The sequence below is a fragment of the Eurytemora carolleeae genome, unplaced genomic scaffold (assembly GCF_000591075.1).
Source record: "Eurytemora carolleeae unplaced genomic scaffold, Eaff_2.0 scaffold56, whole genome shotgun sequence".
In the NCBI taxonomy this organism is placed as follows: Eukaryota; Metazoa; Arthropoda; class Copepoda; order Calanoida; family Temoridae; genus Eurytemora; species Eurytemora carolleeae.
The window spans coordinates 322540-344890 of NW_019396129.1; the positions used below are offsets into that span (position 1 = coordinate 322540).

The 22351-nt window shown below is 33.3% G+C and overlaps 2 protein-coding genes across 2 annotated transcripts; both read left to right on the forward strand.

The window, feature by feature from the left end:
• Nucleotides 1-649: 649 nt before the first annotated feature.
• On the forward strand, nt 650-10522 carry LOC111695821 (uncharacterized). The gene is made up of 12 exons (XM_023465266.1): nt 650-767; nt 1153-1299; nt 2195-2269; nt 3603-3718; nt 4024-4108; nt 5105-5395; nt 5817-5918; nt 7137-7307; nt 8389-8494; nt 8798-8871; nt 9664-9720; nt 10200-10522. Exons 1-12 carry the CDS (start codon nt 690-692, stop codon nt 10320-10322), a joined length of 1425 nt encoding a protein of 474 aa, XP_023321034.1. The 5' UTR covers nt 650-689; the 3' UTR covers nt 10323-10522.
• Nucleotides 10523-10733: 211 nt separating this feature from the next.
• LOC111695823 (serine/threonine-protein phosphatase 5) lies at nt 10734-22254 on the forward strand. The gene is made up of 14 exons (XM_023465270.1): nt 10734-10830; nt 12796-12919; nt 14125-14293; nt 14730-14762; nt 15270-15355; nt 15629-15757; nt 15982-16105; nt 16451-16574; nt 16936-17028; nt 17612-17735; nt 20237-20363; nt 20523-20644; nt 21514-21655; nt 21802-22254. The coding sequence occupies exons 2-14, from the start codon at nt 12800-12802 to the stop codon at nt 21864-21866; spliced, it is 1458 nt and encodes a 485-aa protein (XP_023321038.1). The 5' UTR covers nt 10734-10830; nt 12796-12799; the 3' UTR covers nt 21867-22254.
• The last annotated feature ends 97 nt before the right edge of the window (nt 22255-22351 follow it).

A 22351-nucleotide genomic window follows, 5' to 3' on the forward strand; every position in this document is an offset into this window, starting at 1 on the left:
TAAACTTGTTTAAAAACAATTTATCACTTTTTCAAATCACCAGTTACGTCTAAACTCGCCTAACCAGTAACCAAAGGCGTTAAAATTTGTTTGAATAAACCACACGTGTGTACAGCACGCCTATTGGACAAGGGGTTCATGACGTCACAGAGGAGAGGAAAGTTGAGAAGGAAATTTGGTTTGAACTTTTTTTTTTAAAAAGAACTTTGAATTCTGTGAACGGAAAGAGGTTTGACAATCTTGATGGAAAGGTTTCTTTTTAAAGATGTAATATGTACAAACTTTTAGGAGCAGTTTAATCTTGTGAAAAATTATAGAAAATTAAAACTAAGGTTTGGATTGATTCGTGATTGATCGATTGAATTGTAAATAAACGAAGACGATTAAAAACCGGTTTTAATGCCGGGCAAGCTGGTACTACACCGAAGAGTAAGACCGATAATACAGTGTAATGTAACAAATTGTTTGTGATAAACATCTGAAACATCTGTCTTTTCGACGACAAATATATTTATATTTGTAAAAAAACGTTATTTTTTCAAACTTAATTCTAACTTTTGGTTTCAATAATAAATATGGGTTTAAAAAATTTAATTAACAAAATGGTAAGTAATTTAAGCTTAAGTGAAGAAAGAGGTTATGCTAAAGAAATAAGGGAGAACTTCTTTTCAGAGAGGTAGTTTTCTAGAATGGTGGCACGTAAGACCCCTGTGAAAAAAGCGGCGGCCAATGGAAAACCTGCTGCCGAAATGAAAGTAGTGGATACGGTAACATTTACGAATATTATGGTAATTTCCTAGTGAACGATTTTTGGATCTCACAGAAAGAGTCTTAACGTAACCTAACCCGTGGCCGCAGCGCTCGGCCCAGAAAGTATCTCAACTAACCTAAACCGTGGCCTCAGCGCTCGGCCCAGAAAGAATCTTAACCTAACCTAACCCTAAATAATGCTAAATAAATACTAATTTGGTCATGTACAAAATTGATAGGAGGGGCGAGTGCTGGGGTGGGGGGTCCAAAAATCGTTCACTAGGACAGACCCCTTTTATTGAACAAAAAAAGGTATATTCCTACGCCCCATAATCGCATTTCAACTATAAAAAAATTAAAAAAGATAAAAATTAAAAATTAAAATCATACTTCTGATTCCAGGTGGGCGAGGTGGAGGAGGTGGAGATGGAGGAGGAGGAGATGGAGGAGATCATGTTGAGCAGTGATGATGAGAACGAGGATGATGACGTAGCTCTGATTGTTCTCAAGAGGCCGCCAGTTACTGAGAGAATAGTAGAGGAGGTCGAGGTAAATAATATACATTTTAATATTTTCTAAAGTGAATAGTCAACTTGAAATGAGCTGATCTTTACTTAAAACCATCAGCGATTAACAAAGATTTAGCAAATTTTTCTAGAAAACTTATCTACAAAAATAATATTCAAATGAGGGTTATCTGAAAATTGAAAACACTTACATAAGCTATATGTGTGAACTTCTCATCTTTCTCATTTGAGATCAGTCCTTTTAATTATAAAATAAATATATTATTTGAGATCAGTCCTTTTAATTATAGAATAAATATATTATTTGAGATCAGTCCTTTTAATTATAAAATGATATATTATTTTAAAACCTTGTAATAGTCAATCGATTATTTGAGATCAGTCCTTTTAATTATAAAATGATATATTATTTTAACACCTTGTAATAGTCAATCGATTATTTGAGATCAGTCCTTTTAATTATAAAATGATATATTATTTTAACACCTTGTAATAGTCAATCGATTATTTGAGATCAGTCCTTTTAATTATAAAATAAATATATTATTTTAAAATCTTGTAATAGTCAATCGATTATTTTCAAAGACATTAATAAAAGAAAACCAGCTAAGAACTATAATCATGCTTTTCTGCCAGATCAATTCATTTAAAATCTCATACAGGTATTTTTATATTTGTTTAAGTTTCCCTTAGATATTTGTGTGCGCGAAGATCTTTGAAAGTAATTGAGATTTTGTGGTCAAAAGGGTGGACAAACTTTCCAGTTGATCTCAAATTTTTCAATTTATCCCCCCCATCCTCCCCAGCAGCGAAAATCTTTCCCCGGTCGGGGGGGGGGGGGTATCCTAAAATTATATTTATTGCATTATTTTCTAATGTAAAGAGATCAGTATTCAAATTAATTGATCTCTTCTCAGATCACCGAAGATATTGAGATCACTGGAACAGGAACTGGCGGAGTTAATCTCAAAGAGAAATCTGGATTCGTCAAGGTAAAATTCGACAAATTTTAATTTTAAAAATAAAACAATTCTGTAAGTCATGTCGGAGGAAGAAACTTGGTTTTTTTTAAGGGACTTAAAGCGTAATTGTAAGGGACCCTCCATATAAAGATGGTAATGCCCTATAAACAATGGTACCATTCAGTGCTTAGGATCCAGATCCGCAAGATTTTGGCTTCCTGGATCCGGATCTAAAGGGTAAAATATTAACCAAAAACTGCAAAAAAAACTTTTTTACACCTACAACCCAAATCTGAACTTCTAAGAAAAAGAGAGATTATAAAAATTTCCTCATTTCTGAATGGTTCATCAAGTATTAGGATAAAAATAAGCGAAAAAAATAAAACAAAAATTTGAAAATTATTTTTTGTAAAAACAATTCAGTAAATCTTAAAGAAATGACTTGGGTCCGGATCCATTTTTTCCAGTGCGGATCTGGATCCGCATCAAAATTAAATGGATCCTAAGCATTGGTACCCTTAAAAGCAGTGCTTAGGATCTATTTAATTTTGATGCGGATCCGGATCCGCAAAAAAATGGATCTGGATCCAGGTTATTCCTTTAAAATTGATAGATTTTTTTTACAAAACAGAAGTTTCTAAGATTTTGTCTTTATTTTTCGCTTATTTTTATGCAAAACTTTATCAAGCATTCAGAAATCAGGAAATTTTTATAATCTTTTTTTTTCAAAAATCAGGAAATTTTTTTAATCTCTTTTTTTCAATAGTTTTGAGATTCAATTTTTTTTGCTGCAGTTTTTGTTTGATATTTTTCCCCTCGGATCCGGATCAGTGAATCCGCATATTTTTGCGGATCCGAATCCAGGAAGCCAAAATCTTGCGGATCTGCGGTTCCGGATCTTAGGCACTACTTAAAAGCTTTATTTGATATGACTTAAATATCAGTGTTTATACTTTTTAATTTTTTTTACATTGTTAAAATTTTCTTCACCATTTTTACAGATTTTCTATTTTCGATCAACTATTAAAATAACTCATTCAAACAAATATTTAATTTTTATTCTTAAATAAATAATATTTTAGGAATATATAGAATATGAAGGTCTAGCTGTGATCTTAAGTAAAGATTACGGTTTGATTCTATTCCATCCTAGTGTTTAATTTAATCATATTTTAGGAATATATAGAATCTGAAGGTCCAGCAATGATCTTAAGTAAAGATTACGGTCTGATTCTGTTCCATCCTAGTGTTTAATTTAATCATATTTTAGGAATATATAGAATCTGAAGGTCCAGCAATGATCTTAAGTAAAGATTACGGTCTGATTCTGTTCCATCCTAGTATAAATATAAACATATTTTAGGAATATATAGAATCTGAAGGTCTAGCCATGATCTTAAGTAAAGATTACGGTTTAGTGCTGTTCCATCTTTCCAGTGTTTGGTTGGAAAACGTTCAGAATGATCTTTCCACCACCAGGTATTCTATCTCACTAAACCGACCGACTGATTTACTGAGTGACTGATTAATTGATTGATTTACTGGTCAGCTGAGCCGGAGACATGCGCATTATTGAATTTAGTGCTAGCTGATTTTTCAGGGGTAAATTAATTCAAGAATTTTTTTTATGCACTAGGGACAAATATGTCAAGTTGGAGATAGTCGGATAGTTTTTAATCCTATCTCAAACATGTTTAACACGGGGGGGGGATTTCATAATAAAATAAACACCCCTTGAGATTTTTAACTTCATATGGGCAAATATTTACTTTTAAAATATTTAGGAAAAAGCTACCGACAGGAACAGAAATCAAGTTCTACGACAGAACATTCAAAGGAGAAGAGTACAAAGACCTCAGCGAAGACAAGGTTATATTTTCAAGTAATTTTATATAATCAGAAATATTCTCTCCTGGTCATAAGTTAGTTAAGTATTGAAATAAATTATCATAGTGTGTACTGTGTAACATTTTTATGTAAATGAAGATTTAATTGTTTTTCCTATCTTAGTATAGTATTTTGTTTAACCCCTTTCCCTGCTGGGATACTTGAAAACCAGGATATGCTGGGGGGGGGGTCAATTTGACCCCCCCTCTAAATCCCATGTTTGATGTTCAAATATGACAAATGATACATCATTGGAAAGCTCTTGTGCTCTACTTTTAGAATCTGCAAAAAAAAATTTGCAAATTTGCAAAAATTGAATTTTTTATCGCAAAATCCAGTTATANATACATGATACATGATACATGATACATGATACATGATACATGATACATGATACATGATACATGATACATGATACATGATACATGATACATGATACATGATACATGATACATGATACATGATACATGATACATGATACATGATACATGATACATGATACATGATACATGATACATGATACATGATACATGATACATGATACATGATACATGATACATGATACATGATACATGATACATGATACATGATACATGATACATGATACATGATACATGATACATGATACATGATACATGATACATGATACATGATACATGATACATGATACATGATACATGATACATGATACATGATACATGATACATGATACATGATACATGATACATGATACATGATACATGATACATGATACATGATACATGATACATGATACATGATACATGATACATGATACATGATACATGATACATGATACATGATACATGATACATGATACATGATACATGATACATGATACATGATACATGATACATGATACATGATCCTGTATCCATGATCCTGTATCCATGATCCATGATCTATGATCCATGATGCATGATCCATGATCCATGATATATGATATATGATTTACTCCAGGTTATTCATCAAGCAGTGGCCGTATGGACGGGAGAGACTAGACCCGACAACGTGTTGAAGAAGGTGGCCGACGAGGAGTACAAGAAGAAACTGGAGGAGCACAGGGCCACCTTTATGCTTTACCTCAGGGGGGAGGTCTTCCTCAGAGCTGCGTTTGTCCGGGTGAAGGGGGAGGTGGCCGGATACTTGAACGAGAACATGGGTATCATTGAGTACAAGGACGAGAAGGATAAGAAAATCAACATTTTCTTCCACACAGATGATGTCAGGATCTTCAAGAAAGAAGTCAAGGTGATAAGAAAATGTAAATTTTTATTATACTGACACTGCGTTGGCGCAATATAAACAATCATTCTGATTTTAATGTAAGAAGGATTTTAGATTTACTTTCAAATGAGCCTTCTTGTGTTATGTCCGATTCACTAGGCTACCCTAACCTTTGTTTGATAAAGATTGGATAACAAGTCCATATTTTACTATCCAAAAATTTCATGTTTTTTATTGTGGTTTCTCTTCAAAAGTGCAGACACAAACAAGAAAATTGTAAAAAATTTACCATTTTTTAGAAAGAAAAACGAAGATATCTTCCTCTTATTACTCAGATAACTGTGTTTAGTTTATATGAATCGGACATGCCACTCTATAAATTACATCTACAGTCCTAAGTCCCCACCCCCTTTAATCGTATATTCAACCCTTCTGACTAATTCAGGAGTACAGGAAACCAGCTAAGACGGCTCTTCCGGTAGGATGTATAGTATCTGTTGATGCAAGGAGGGTTCATGTTGTAGGAGTCAAAAATATCGAATATCAGGTCAGTAGGATGTATAGTATCTGTAGATGCAAGGAGGGTTCATGTTGTAGGAGTCAAGAATATCGAATATCAGGTCAGTAGAATACTGGGTAGGATGTAAAGTATAGATGCAAGGAGTCAATCTAATAGATATTTTCCTTCTATAAACCCCCAGATGGGTAAGCCCAGTAAGAGGCACCGTGCGAAGGGCAGAGCCCATAGGCAACATTTGGCAAGAGAGGTATTGAGGTCGTCCTCNTTGTAAGAGTCAAGAATATCGAATATCAGGTCAGTAGAATATTGGGTTGGGTAGTATGTATAGTATAGATGCAAGGAGGGTTCATGTTGTATGAGTCAAAAATATCGAATATCAGGTCAGTAGAATACTGGGTAGGATGTATAGTATAGATGCAAGGAGGGTTCATGTTGTATAAGTCAAGAATATCGAATATCAGGTCTGTAGAATACTGGGTAGTATGTATAGTATAGGAGGGTTCATATTGTAGGAGTCAAGAATATCGAATATCAGGTCAGTAGAATATTGGGTAGTATGTATAGTTTCTGTAGATGCAAGGAGGGTTCATGTTGTATAAGTCAAGAATATCGAATATCAGTTCAGTAGAATACTGGGTAGTATGTATGGTATAGATGCAAGGAGGGTTCATGTTGTTGGAGTCAAGAATATCGAATATCAGGTTCGTAGAATACAAATAAGACATCAGAATGCAAGAGCCGAAAAATAGATTAAGATTGTAAAAGAAACTAGTTCCTCTGGGTCAATTTTTAAATATATTTGTAATATATTCAATTAAAGGAGAATTCATTGAAAACATTTTTCGGCGAAAAAAAAACTAATTTAGTTCAATGAAAATGTGATATTTGAAACTGAATCAGGGTCAATTTTATCTTTCCTGTAACTTAAAACTAACACATCCACGTTTTAATGTAAAGGAAAACTTTCTGAGCTAGGCTTTCCTAGTAACAACTTTAGCTGGTAAACGTTGTTCTTCAAGCTGTCATTTTTCTTTGTAACTCATGTTTTGCGGATTTGTGTTTTTAAATTTTCACATTTTAAAAATTAATAATTGTCGACATTTTTTTCTGGACATTTGTAATCTTTAACCATCCATAAACCTTCTCCGGGCTCATGTGAGTTGCCAACGTGTTTGGAGCCCGATCTGTTTTGACGTTTATAGGACACAGACAACAAACACACATCCATGCAAATTATGTTTTCAGGCTATTATAGTAGTTGCTGGAGCTTGGCCTAAGACCCCCCACCCTACCTTGATGCCCGGGGGCCAGGGTAGTATTGCCCCCAGTTACGAGATGCCCAAGGGGAATTTCACATTCTACTACATGGAACTAGCGCTGGAGGGAAAACTAACTAGAAAAGTACAAGAGTTCAAGGTAAACATTAAATTATTGAGCAATAAATCAATTATCTATCTTTCAGTAAATTAATCATCATTTTGCTAAAGGGAACTGTAAGTGACACTCCATTTCAAAGATGGCAATGGCAGATTTACAACGATACCATTAAAACCTTAATTTGAGCAGAAATGTGGAAGATATCGTCGTTTCTCTGACTCTAAAAGTGATATTTCTGTGAAATTTTTCATTGTTTTTTACATGCAAGAAATGTACAAGTGACCCGCAAATGAGACTAAACAAAATCTTGCATATCTAGTTCATAATTAATCCGACAAAGCTTTTAAGTGTTTCGTTGTAAAGCGGACATTCCCATCTTTGCATGGAGGGTCTTTCTAAATTACGCTTACAAAGTCCATTTAAGTCTAATCCTTTTTAGATCAATCATAAAATTATTCAACAGTTTTTAACTGTGCTTTTTCGTTTTCTGTTAATTATTTTCATTAGCAAATGTTAGATTGTGATTATTAAAAAGGGATTTTTGTTTTTATAAAGTGTAAGTTAAACCCTGAACAATCCCTTTAATTATATATGTTAGGATATCTTGAGTTGGTCGAGAGGACAAGTAAACTACGTACAGTCCCTTTAATTAGATATTTTTAGGATATCTTGAGTAGGTCTAGAGGACATGTCAACTACGTACAGTCCCTTTAATTAAATATGTTTAGGATATCTTGAGTAGGTCGAGAGGACAAGTCAACAACGTACAGTCCCTTTATTAGATATGTTTAGGATATCTTGAGTAGGTCGAGAGGACAAGTCAGCTACGTACATTCCCTTTAATTATATATGTTAGGATATCTTGAGTTGATCGAGAGGACAAGTAAACTACGTACAGTCCCTTTAATTAAATATGTTTAGGATATCTTGAGTAGGTCGAGAGGACAAGTAAACTACGTACAGTCCCTTTAATTGAATAGGTTTAGGATATCTTGAGTAGGTCGAGAGGACAGGTCAACTACGTACAGACAGTCCCTTTAATTAGATATGTTTAGGATATCTTGAGTAGGTCGAGAGGACAAGTCAACTATGTACAGTCCCTTTAATTGAATATGTTTAGGATATCTTGAGTAGGTCGAGAGGACAGGTAAACTACGACTGGGCTAACGTACAGTACATACAGAGCAAAGAACAGTTCAATGACTGGAAACGAGAGTACGGCGGAGGTAATACTTAATTATCAATTTTATTTGGACTTTAGTCATAATTTCTAGTGACTTCGTTTATAGAGAGGCCATGCCCGATTCACAAGGTGTCCGTAAAAGCTTTGATCAAGAATGCACGAAATGTTCATAATTTTCTTTTTCAAATAGTTTGTCTAAAATGTGACTTTCAATTTTTTCTCATCTGAAACAAATAAAAACTTTTTGAGCTCGCAAAAATGACTATTTTTTGTATTGAATGTTGAATGTTCCTAAATAGTAGATCTATTTGACCTTTTCCTGGCATTAAAGTTTACTTCATTTTAGGTAACAAGAGATCATTTAACGGAAAGAGAGCTCAGGGGAAACGTGAAGTATTAGACACATTTAGAGCTGCGGAGGTAAATAAATTTATATTTTTACCGCCTTTTGACCAATATTACCCACCTATGCATATGATTCCCTCCACAGAGGGACGATAAGTAACTCAACGTCCCTTGGGACAATTGTGTTAGATAACAACCCGCTCGGCGAAGTTTTCTTGAAAAAAATCGCGCATTTTCATCTCAAAAATAAGTTAAATAATTATGATTCACCGATATCGATTGATTTTTAAGCAGTGATGTATATTTTTAACAATCACACTCCCCGGGGAGGGGAGGATTTTTTGAAGATCAGGGGGTGGGGTAGATGAAAAAATTCCTTTTCAAACCTTTTTTATACTTTTCGAACTTTTTACCCTAAACTTATTTATTTCCCCCTAAAAATCATCTAAAAATGATTTCCAAAAGGAGGGGGGGGGGGGTGAAAATTATTTTCAGGAAAATTATCACCCCTGTCTTAAAGGAATTGTAGTCGAAATTTAAAGTACCCCTCCATTGAAAGGGCTAAACGTCCGATATACTATATCCTTTAAACCGTTATATAAGTAGTAATGCGGAAGATATTTTCTATTTCAAAACGAGAAAATATACTTTCTTGTTTAAGGTTTATGCTCAATAATTACGAAAGTTAACTATAAATTATACAATTTTGAAAAATATATATATTAATAGAAAAAAAGGGTTTTTTTCCATTTTAATTAATTTTTGCACAGACAAAACTAAAATGGATCTTCCGGGATCGCATGAGATTAAATTTTACATACTTCTAGAAAATACTGAATTTCTTTCTCTTTTATTATGATTTTTTAGGCAACTGAGGAGGACATAAAGGATGAGAAGACGAAGGTTACACAGAAAACTATTGCGGTGAGTCCCCCCCCCCCATCTTTCCTAAATTATAGCGCTTACGATCCGGATCCGTTGCATGGATTCACATCAATTTGGCTTCCTGGATCCAGATTCGTTAGATATGAACGGATCCGCTGATCCAAAGGGTAAAATATGAAGCAAAACCTGTATGAAAAATTGGTTGCTCTCAAAAAACAAATCTCAACTTATATAAAGCGAGAGATTATTCAGAGATTATCCAAATTTTTCTAATCTCTTAATGGTTCATAAAGTTTAAGTGTAAAAGGAAGATTTTTTTTCATTCTAAGTTAGTAAAAAAAATCAGCAAAGTTTAAAGATAAGTATATGGGATCCGGATTTTTTTTTTCAATGTGGGTCCGGATCCATAATACTTTTAACTAGTCGATAAACAATCTACAAAAGTTTTTTTCACTGATTTTGGGCGTTATATTATTTTAAATCTTGTTTTTATTTTATTTGATTATGTTGTATTCCAGGAGCGGACCTGGTATACCCCAGAGGCCTGGGAGCACGGTGGTCTCCGGTTAAAGGAGGAGGTTAAGGATGAGACAGACGGGTCAACTCCCGCCAAGCGGGTCAAGAAGGAACTCAAGAAATAATAATATTTTTTTTTAAACATTGAATCCGGTGGCGAAGTTAACGTTATCATCGGAATATTTTGCCGCCGAATTCGTTTCCGACGGCGGAGTTATTAAGGAACAAAAACAGAGTTGGTGAAATTTAATCTTCTGCATAACAAAAGGCTGCCCCATCTGCACATTATTCTATGAACTGTCCGGAATAAATTTTTTTTCGTTTACATTGTAGTTCTTATTGTCGCAATTTTTGTAGTTCTGTTGACGCAAACCTGTTTTTTTTTCTAAGTTTAATTTAAACCTTAAATGATGTTTGTTCTTTTACTTGCGTCTATTGCATTTGAAAAGTTTGGAAAAAAGGAAAAGTTAAGTTTTTTGTCATATTCTCAATAAACATAAAACTTGTAATTTGTATGTTTTTTTTTGCGATTTTTATTTCATGTTTTTTTTCAGATTATTAATTAATGTTTTTATTTTGTTGACTGGTGCGAGGGTTAATTACTAGTTCGTGGCAAAATCTGAATCTAGAAAGGTATCGAGTATAGTATATCTACTTTCAGTTGATGTTTGAGGGTTTGCTTTTGTGATATGTTGGTACCTAGTTTATTGTACTTCATGGGTGTATATTTTTCAGAATTACAATTACAAGGCAGCCCCCCCCCCCCCCCACATTAAATATGCCATCTCCGCCATCCCAGCTTTATAAAGACGTTATGGTATCTATCATATAATAACTTATTCATGATATTTTTTGCTAGTAACATTAGCACATCTACCCGCTGAAATCAGCGACAGTTTTGAAATTCAAACAACATTTTAGTGTAGATAGCATTTGCAGCCTTGCGCTGTTTATGTAACTTATACATGTATATTATCCGACCCGCATTTGTATTCAGAAGATTTTTAGATAATACAGAGTGTCCCATATCATATTAGATTATATCCAAGCTTTAATCCCAAAATATGCACATAATAGTCAAAAAACCTAGTATTTCTTTTAAAACTTTTATAAGCTTTGTAAAGACGACTTTTATCGTAGAATTTTCAAAAAGTTCATATTTTGCATGCGTCCGAAAAAGGCTAAAAATGAAAAAGTAAACATTGTTGCTCTAATACATTTGAGGACCAAGTCATTTTCTTCCTGAAAATATAATATTTTTGTATATGAGATTGCAGTTTTCATGAGTGCACCGAGGTTGAACATCCCATGGTAATAAATGCGGTTTCTCGCAATTTACTCTTTATTCAGATATATACTCGCTGACAATAATCTACTCAAACAAATATTTGAAACACGTCAAGATAAAAATCATTGCTTAAATAAAATCTCGCATTTTGGTGTGCGATTCAGTAAAAGAATATGCTATAATCCAAAAAAGGGTTAATTTGTTTTAAAATTAATAAAAATTTATATTTTAAAAATTTCAAATTTTAAATAAAACCAGTTGCCTGACTGACGCAGCCTAAAAGAAAAAAAAATATTTTCAGACAAAATAATTGCCTTTACAATTATTAAGACATTTTGCCGCAGGCCAATGGGTGCGGGTCGGACGACATAGGGGTAAGTGTATGCCGAAAACACGTTTTGTGACGTCATCTGCGGGTCGGATGTCAAACGGGGGCGAGTTGCCTTCCTCCCCTCTTCCGACACCAGAAATTGCACGAACACACTAAATTTTATTGATAAAAATAATTTAATGCAAATATAAGAACGAGGTTACTTTTTTGTGGAAGCTTGAACATTTAGGGGCGTATAAAGGGGTCAGGGTCTCCCCTAGACCTGTGAAGGGGAGCGTAGCCCCCCCCCCCCCTAGAACTCAGAGCTATCACACTTCAAATCTTAAATTGAAAAGTGAAGAACATAAAAAATAGTTGGGTGTTCAGAATTTTTTTTTTTCTGCTATAATTTAGTTAAAAGGAGAGATAAAGTAGTACTTTTAAGGTAATGGAAGCTGTTTGTGTACATTTAAAGTAAAGTAACATACTTATGTCTGATCAATAAGTGAAATGTTTTGAATTTACAACTTTACCCCCCCCCCCCCCGTAGGAGTTTCTTGGGATGGATTATAGGGGATCGAAAAAAAAATTTGCTTCGTGCAAATTTGACCCCCCTAGATTTTTTTATGTTAACATTTTATCTTAATGTTAAATTTAACAAAATGTTCGTTCGAACCATGACAGGAATTATAAAAAGTAAGTTGTGATCCGTGCCCATGACAAACTAAAATACATGAGAAAAGTTTGTCATGAGCATAAGTGCGATCGACACTACATCATCAGACATAGTTCGGTTGATAAGTAAAACTTGAGTCCAAACCTTAATCTAGAATAATTTTAATATTGCGCGGTCTTCGCGCATTTCATGTGGGGATTTTCTCCGGATAATTTTAGCAGCTTTATGTTTGGATTTCTTTGTGCTTTTGTTTGATATCTAGTACAAGTTTTTCATTTAAATCATCATATAATTTAATTTATAAACATAGGTATATTTTCCAAGATAAATGGCTGAATCTGGTGGTGTATCCGACGACAGTAAAGAAAAGGCCGAACAGTTCAAGAATGACGCGAACGAGCAGTTTAAAGCTGAACATTATGGTCAAGCGATAGAACTGTACACCAAGGTTAGAAATTATGAAACATTTTTGGATTGGGGATATAATTAAAAGCGATCGCTACATCAAGAGCGGTTTTGGACGGTCAGACTCGAATATTTAAACCGGGGCTCGCGAACTTGTGAACATCTCAGATTTGCTAAAAATGGATTATTTTAATTTCTATTTTGATTTCTTGTTAAAATCTTTATTGTTGTTTTTCTAACATAATGTAGTCGACTTGTTGGCATTCAAGTTAGAGACCTTCCCGTGAGATGAAATGAAGGGGTATGTCCGAGTCCCAACGGTAACCTCCAAATCACTATCTGAGGAATTTATGTTGTATAACTTGATGAATTCTGACATTTTCCTTCATTGTTTATGCTGCTCAAACCGGAAGTTACTGTTGGTATATTCCTAGAGAACGATTTTTGGACCCTTTTTTACATTGTAAGTNGCCGCAGCGCTCGGCCCCCTAGCCTGTCTTAGCCGCAGCGCTCGGCCCAGAAAGTGTCTTAACTATCCTAACCCGTGGCCGCAGCGCTCGGCCCCATAGCACATCCTAGCCGCTGCGCTCGGCGCAGAAAGTGTCTTAACCTAACCTAACCCTAAATAACAAAAAAATAAATAATAATAAATTTGCTGAAAAATAAATGGTCATGTACAATAATACAAAATAAATATTTTTTTTGTTGAAAATAATTTAAATCTTGGTCATGAACTTAAGTGAAGGAGGGGGGGGGGGGTCCAAAATTCGTTCTCTAGGACAGACCCCACAATTGAAAACGATCAACTTTTTAGTTATAAAACGTTTTTTCATTTTAGATCGGATACATAAGTTGAAACAGTACCGTTGTGAATTGAACATATCACTTTATATATAGAGGCTCATTTAAAATTACTTCTACACTTCCAGTCAACTGACGCGGCCCGCCCTACCATATGATTATACAATATACATGCTTTGCAGACGGTACTCCATTTCTTATTCAAATAAAGTACGGTCTGCAATTTTGTTTCTTGGTTCCAATTGTAAATATTATCATGTTCAGACTAAAATTCTTGACCTATCCCTAAAGATATAATAGTATTGATAACTTGGTCTCAAAACTGAGCTGAATCTCAGAAACTTTTCAAAAATTCTCTTTTTATAGATATATGCAAAGATTTTCAACAGTATTTTCAGGATTTAGAAAAGTTTGGTGATGGAAAAGCTTAAACATAGATTTTTATAGGCAATTGAGTTGAACCCTAATAATGCCGTATTCTATGCTAACCGTTCTATCTCCTATCTTCGAACAGAATGTTTTGGATACGCTCTCACAGACGCGTCCAAAGCTATCGAGGTTGACAAGAATTATTTGAAAGGGTATTATCGGAGAGCAAGTGCTTACATGTCGTTAGGTAAATATCAAAGAGACAAATTAAAAAATTTGATGTTTAAATGTTGATATGTCGATTGAAAATATAAGTTATTAAACTTTTTATTTCTAAGAATTTGCTTAAATTTAAAGAACTTGGCTTTGCGCCCATCTTCTTTTTCAACTTTTAATTGTGGCTTTATCTGTTAGCATCTTCTCTTTGTACAGTATAAAATAAAAAAAAGTTTGCGGATTTCAAAATATTTTTTCACGTAATTTGAAAATTTTACAAAAATAAATAATAAGTTTATTTTTTTATTTTTATCGTTTATGAATCTTCACTGGGGTCACATGAGGTCCCACACAAAATTTGGGCCCGATCGGTTCAGCCGTTTTGACGTTTATTGGATACAAACAAACAAACAGACAGACAAGCCAAATTTACTTATAGATTAAATTAAAGGAATTTTGATGTTTAGGAAAATACAAACTGGCTCTTAAAGATTACGAAGGTATGTTTTTTTTTATTTCTGATAACTTCTCTGTTTTTTCCTTTGTGTTTATTTTGTTTCTCACGTGGGTATATTTTTCTAGGAAAATCTCTGGGGAAGGGGGAGATTTTTAAATTAAATTTGTTTTTACTCAACCATCAATTTTGGTCTGGGGAACCCTTGGTATATAGTCCTAATCAGGAAGACCAGAAATTAATTTAAAATTCATTAGACGACTTTACAATCTAATTTCACAAATATTATTGATGAAACGATAATCAATAAATAGCCAAAGTCATGCTAATTCCTAAATGTGGGCTGCCTTTTTTTTGAGCATTTAAAATTGCAAGATATATATGTGATGTCGTCTGATTAACTGTCACTTAATTCCGGGTCCTATGATTTAAGTTAAATTTCCGGTACCTCCCTGTAACTGTTAATAATGTGAACAATCATTGTTAATGGTTCTCATATATAAAATATTATATTTATTAATGTCGATGTTAAAACCTGTATTTATTTTTATAGGAATATACAAGCATAGACCTACAGATAAAGATGCAAAGTTAAAGTTTACAGAATGTAAGAAAATTGTTCAACAGATGGCTTTCCAGGTATACATTATTATTATTATTAACAGGACTTAAGCTTGCAAAGTATTTAATCAAAGATTTTCTCAACAAATGAATAGAATTACTTTAAGGCTTATTCTTCAACAGAGTAAAAATGCTAGAATTCTTGTTTGAATTTTTTTGTTTTATAATTTTTGATAAGTTGCTATTTTTTTGTATTAAGGCTGATTAATATTATTTTTCATATCCTTGCGAATAAAATATTTTTTTTCTTTTTAAACCAATTTTCTGGTAAAAATGTGATGGATTATCTAGAAAGCGATAGCTGTTGAGGAGAACAAGGTATCTGTTGCGGATAGTATAGATGTTGAGAGTATGCAGGTGGAAGACAAGTATGATGGTCCTAAGCTACAAGATGGCAAGGTTACTCTACAGTTTATGCAGGTCAATAATAATAATATTTTAGATCCCTTCCCCACTTCTATAATAACTAACAATAGAATTTAAGTAAATTTTAGATTTTGGGAAAAGAATTTTTTTTTACATGCGTACTATGTACACTAATAAAAACGTTAATTATCTATCTTTAAAAATTAAGTTTCCCCTATCGGAGAAATTTTATAAATAAAAGAAGGCATTGTTGAAAAATCTTAACTGAGATTTTTTAGGATTTGATGGAGTGCTACAAGAACCAAGGAAAACTACACAGAAAATACGCGTTCCAAATCCTACTGGACATCAACCAGTATTTCAGTAGTCAACCTACCTTAGTAGATATTTCAGTTCCTGACGGTACAGTACATATTATTTAAGTTTCTGACGGTACTGTACATGACATTTTAGTTCCTGATAGTACAAGACATACAATTTCAGTTCCTGACGGTACAGTACATAAACTTTTAGTTCCTGACTGTACAGTACATAATGATATAGTTTCTGACGATACAGTTCACGATATTTCAGTTCCTGACGGTACAGAACATAATATTTCAGTCTTGACGATACAGTACATAACATTTTAGTTAATGATGGTACAGTACATACAATTTTAGTTAATTACGGTATAGTACAAAATATGTCAGTTAATTACGGTACAGTACATAATATTTTAGCTCCTAATGAAATTATGTACTCTAGATGGTAAGTTTACCGTATGCGGAGATATTCACGGTCAGTTCTTTGATCTGCTAAATATATTCAAGCTTAATGGACTTCCGGGACATGACAATCCTTACCTTTTCAACGGTGACTTTGTAGACAGGTAGGCATTCATCTAAATGTTTACAGAAGTCGTAGACATTTTCAGTTGTTTTTGAAGCCATTTTTTTAGTTGTCTTTCTTAGTTTTATTTTGATAAATTGTGATAAAAATATTTCATATTTCATATTTTTAGATATAATTTTTAATTGTATTCCATTATCTTTTTTTTCGATTCTTCCAAGAGGCTAATTTTTCCGGGATTCTCAACATTTTAGCATGTTCGAAATTATTTTTTTATGCATTGATGGAATAAAAAAGCTTTTAAAGTTTAAGTTTCATTAATCTAAACATTAAAATATTATTAAAATCCCTTTTTGTAACAATTATTAATAGAAATTCCCATTAACCTTACTTTATTGCAGAGGATCGTTCAGTGTCGAGTGTATTTTTGTCCTTTTCGGGTTCAAACTCCTTTATCCAAACCATTTCTTTATGTCTAGAGGAAACCATGAAAGGTTAGTTAACAAGTTTATTTAAAATAAATCTTGCCCTGTGCGTTTTACAAGAAAATTATTTAAGGGGACTAGGGACTTATTTTAAGTGCTCGTTTTAAGAGATACATAGCCGATGCGTAACGGGTTTTAAGTTAATATCTATAACTGAGAAAACTTTAAATAATTTATTATTTTTTATCTAAAAAATAAATCAATTTTAATTTCGGTTTACATTTCAAAATGACTTCTGGATTTATGTGGCAGAGACAGCTGAGGACAAATATTTTGAAAACAACAACTTCCCTCTCATAGCAAATGATGTTTTAAAGGGTACCGTTCTGATTTGGACACCCATGTAAATAACGTGTTTCCCAAACCAGATATGAGGAATTGATTGAGTGGTTGATGGGTTTGTTGACTGATTAATGGATTAATTGGTTGGTTGGGTAATTGAATATTGATTGATAAATTGATTGACCAATTGATTGACCAATTGATTGACCAATTGATTGACCAATTGATTGACTGAATGATTGACCAATTGATTGATTGGTTGGTTGGTTCGTTGGTTGATTGATTAATTGATTGATTTATTTGTGTTAAGTGAAAACATGAACAAGATGTACGGGTTCGAGGGTGAGGTGAAGGCCAAGTACTCGGCCAACATGTGTGATCTCTTTACCGAGGTTTATAACTGGTTGCCTCTCTGTCATTGCATCAATAAAAGGGTAAGGGTCTGTCTTTCCTTCTAGATAACCAGGGGTATATATTTATGTTTTGGTACATTTGGAATTCTTTGGATATCATCTGGGAAAATAAAAATCAGAATTAAAATTTTTTCCTCTAATTAAAGGGACTGTAAAGGAAAAATGAAAGGGGGTATAGGCTGAAAGCTAATCACTGTAGCTCTCGATCGCGACCCATGAAAGTTATATCTGATGTTCCCATCTCGAGGATTTACAACTTTGTCAAATTTATACAAAAATTAATATATTTACAATTTTGTATAAACGTAGTGGGTTTAAAAAGATCAAATTCAGCAAATATGCAACCAATCTGAAAACGATGATATCCCAGAGAAAGCTATTTGTAACTTAGGTTTACTCCAATTCTTGTTATTTCTATTTTTTATAGATTTAATTCATAATATTATTTATACGTCCGTATTGCTTGACCAGAAATTCCACCAATGGCAGTGTAGTAAAGTGGTCAAGTGATACAAGCGGAGACACGTGACCAGTATACTGCTCTACCATTGGTGATAGTTCTGGTCAAGTGATTTAAGTTTTAAATTTTCTAAATTTTACATATATGAACTTTCGTATAGTTTTAACACAGTTTTATATCAATTTCTCTAGACAGGAACATCAGATAAAGCTTTCATGGGTCACGATCAAGAGCTAAAGTGATTAGCTTTCAGCCTATACCCCCTTTCATTTTTCCTATACAGTCCCTTTAATATGTGTAAAGTTTTTGTCTAAAATAGATCATTATTTATCATACTTTAGGTGGCAATGTGATTTTAAAGGGAGTGTTCGCGAAAAATGAAAGGGCGTATAGGCTCAATGCGATAAAAAAGCGCTTTTGATCGCTACTAATCTTACTTCTATCTGTTGCGTCTATATGGAGAAAATTGTTAAAAACGACTCACACCGAAGAACGTAGTGTTCATACAAATTAAGAAAGATGCAACATTCAACTCGGATCGTAAAAAAATCTATTTAATTCCCAACAAATTATCCAGATATTACAAACAATAGTCATCGATTATTTTGATATTTCATAATATTTTGTATTTTTCATGATTTGAGAGTTACATTTTTTCCTGTTTCGAGGATTTTTGATAATGAAGACGACATTTTCATATTTTCCAGGAATGTTCGAAAATCCAGCGCCAGCGAAAATTAATCTAAAAAAACAAAATCAAAAATATTATGAAATATTAACTATATATGAATGCGTCGAAAAATATCCGATTACTATTGTTTGTAATATCTGAATGATTTGTTTGGAATTAAATTGATTTGTTTACGATCCGAGTTGAATGTTGCATCTTTCCGAATTTGTATGGGCGCTGCGTTCTTCCGTGTGAGTCGTTTCTAACAATTTTCTCCTTATAGACGCAACAGATAGAAGTAAGATTAGTATCGATCAAAAGCGCTTTTTTATCGCATTAAGCCTATACCCCCTTTCATTTTTTGCGAACACTCCCTTTAAGGAAATTATTCTTGACGTCATGACGTCATTGGTGTCAAGTGTGACACTGTTCCAACTCGTGTTTAGTGTCGAGAACATTTAATAAAATAGTATTATGAAAAGAAAAGACACTTAAAACTGCAATAATTTCTCTGAACAAAGCACTTGTGTCTAAGACACTGACGCTGTACTAAATGTTTGTTTATTCTCCAGTGCCACCTACTGTCATTGATAAATTCATTTGGGGGTCTGTAATTTCTTGTAACAATCACACGGTGTTCATTAAGAACAAAAAAGTTTAACTTGGTATTTCGGAGAAAATTCCTCATGCGTGAGGGTGATTGGAAACAATTTTTCGTCAAATCATATCACTCCGTCCTGGTGAGATATTGAGGATTTTATAAGACACACCCAGTACACTTAGAGACACATTTTACATCCTTAATAACTTTTTTCTGTTAAAGTTATTCCGTTTATTTCTTTTCCCAGACCTTTCTGTAAAATGTGTCTCCAGCTGTACAGGGTGTGTCTTTAAGAAAACCCCAATATCTCACCAGGACGGAGTGATATGATTTGACGGAAGCTTGTTTCCAATCGCCCACATGCATGAGAACTAGGAATAAGTTGAATTTGCTCCGTAATACCAAGTTAAACTTTTTTGCTCTTTAGGAACACTGTGATCATTCCCCTTCTTGAATTTGTTCGGTTAAATAGACGGTATGATTTGATGATAAAAGGACTTTTTATGGGAAAAGATATAAATTAAATGATAGATGGACTTTATTATGGGAAAAATATCATTAAGATAGGGAAACATTTTTATTTCAAAATCATTAATAACGTGTATACTTCTGATAAAATTTAGAAACGTAAGGCGCTAATTTCATCTCGCATTTCTGAACTTAATGCTTTTTTTCAAGGAATTACAGTTGGTCTTATAAATAATTGTAAATTCGATATATCAACTGCAAAAATGATTGACACCCTTTAAGGATAAAACGACCCTATTAGTCATGTACTGTGTTTATCACAGGTTCTAGTCATGCACGGAGGATTGTTCAGTAAGGACGACATTAAGCTGGATGATATAAGAGCTACAGAGAGGTATTATACTGATGAAATTAAATACGTTTTCTTCCATACCTTCATGTCAATTAAACACAACCGAACATTCACAAAGTTTCTCTGATATTTATAAAACATAGATTTTTCAGTTATCAATTAAAGTGAAAAATATATGAATTATGGAGACTGGGTCATAGTTTTCTGAATTTGCTGAATAGGTTTGTCATCGAGGTTTAATATAATTGTTTTTGTTAAGCCGATGTACGGCAGATCTCCCAGTAAACGTGGTGTGGGATGTCAGTTCGGTCCAGACGTGACTCGTAGATTTCTAGAGAACAATAATCTGGATTATATCATCAGATCTCATGAAGTCAAGGTAAGTAATAAATTATATAAAGATTATGGAACTAGAAAGAAATTGATCATTGTTAAGTGTTGAATTTTTATCCATAATATTCATTATTCATCCGTCAATTGAAAAAAATTATTAAATTTTCGATTTTCGTGTGATTTGCTTTCTATCCTTATTTTCTTAATTTGATTGATTTTTGGATTGCAAGGCCTTGGTTTATTTTTTAGTAAGATTTTTCTTTAATATTGTGTAATACTTGGAATTTGGACATCTTATTTCCCTTTTTTCCCTTAAATATATTAATTTGTAGTACAAATCAAGTTGCTTTCTCCTTATTTTGAATGATTGCGTTCTCCTTTTTTCTTAATGTCCTTTAATATTATAATTGATGTTTTTTCCCTTAATTTTACTTCTCCAGTTACTGTTTTCCTTTTTACCTTATCTAATGGCTCCTAAATTACCTTGTGTTTCTTATCTCATTTCTCCCTTTTCCTCATATTACTTATCTTTTGCTCCTTTTTATGGTGTTATTTATCTATTTACTTATGCTCCTTATCTAACTTATCTATTTTCCTTGCATTGCTTATTTAACCACATCTGTTTTTCTCTTTATCTTCTACTTTTTTCTTGTTTGACTTCTGCATGCAATCTACATCGTTTGCTTTCTAAGTTTCCCTCCCGTGAATTCAATTTATAGGGATCTGAGATTTCAAAGATGAACTATCAGTTCTGTCTTCCTTATAAACCTTATCTAATTTATCCTTTTTATTTGCGTTGCTTGAGTGAATTCTTGTTAATTTGTACGCCCTTATCTTAGATTTAAAGATTAACTTTCAGATCTGATATTTTCTATCTCGGAAGATATTGATGAATCTAATATTATTTTTACTCAGGATCTCGGCTACGAGGTGACCCATGACGGAAAGTGTATAACTGTATTCAGTGCACCCAACTACTGTGACACTATGGGGAACAAAGGAGCCTTTATTGTACTCAATGGGAAGGAAATGCTCCCAAAATATACCACTTATGAAGGTCATTATTTTATTTTAACAAGTTTTTAAAAAGTCTGATCATAATTTCCCAAAAATATTTCTTGTTTTAATTAGACAGATATTGAAAATTTTAAAGATGACATTTTTAACAATTTTATTTGCTATTTTAATATTTTTTTATTTCAGCTGTACCTCACCCTAATGTGAAACCAATGGCCTATGCAAACTCTCTTCTAAGTTTATTCGGTTGAGAACGTTCTCTTGTCTCTTGTTCAGATCAGGAGAAGGTTCTGTCGTCTCTTGTTCAGCTTAGGAGAAGGTTCTCAAATCTCTTGTCTCTTGTTCAACTCAGGATTAATCTACTTCCTGTTAAACCTATGTTTAACTCCATACATCTACTAATCTCTTACCTTCCCAGTTCATCAACTTCACTACAACCACAAGATAACCTCAACTATACTCTTAAGGATTTTATCTATTCTTTTAACCTACATCCAATAAGACTACATGGTTTCATTCACTAAACCTAGATGATATACTCCTAAACATGAGGTTACCTGCACTAAATACCTAAGGTTACCTCAACTAAACCTGCAGGCTTGTCTACAAGGTTCCATAACAAGTACCTACTCACAAAATGTATGACTTTAATATCACAGCATCTTAGCATAGCAAGCCACTAGAGTAATAGAGAAACATGTGGCCTTTAATTCAAATTTTTTTTGAGGTCGAGGGG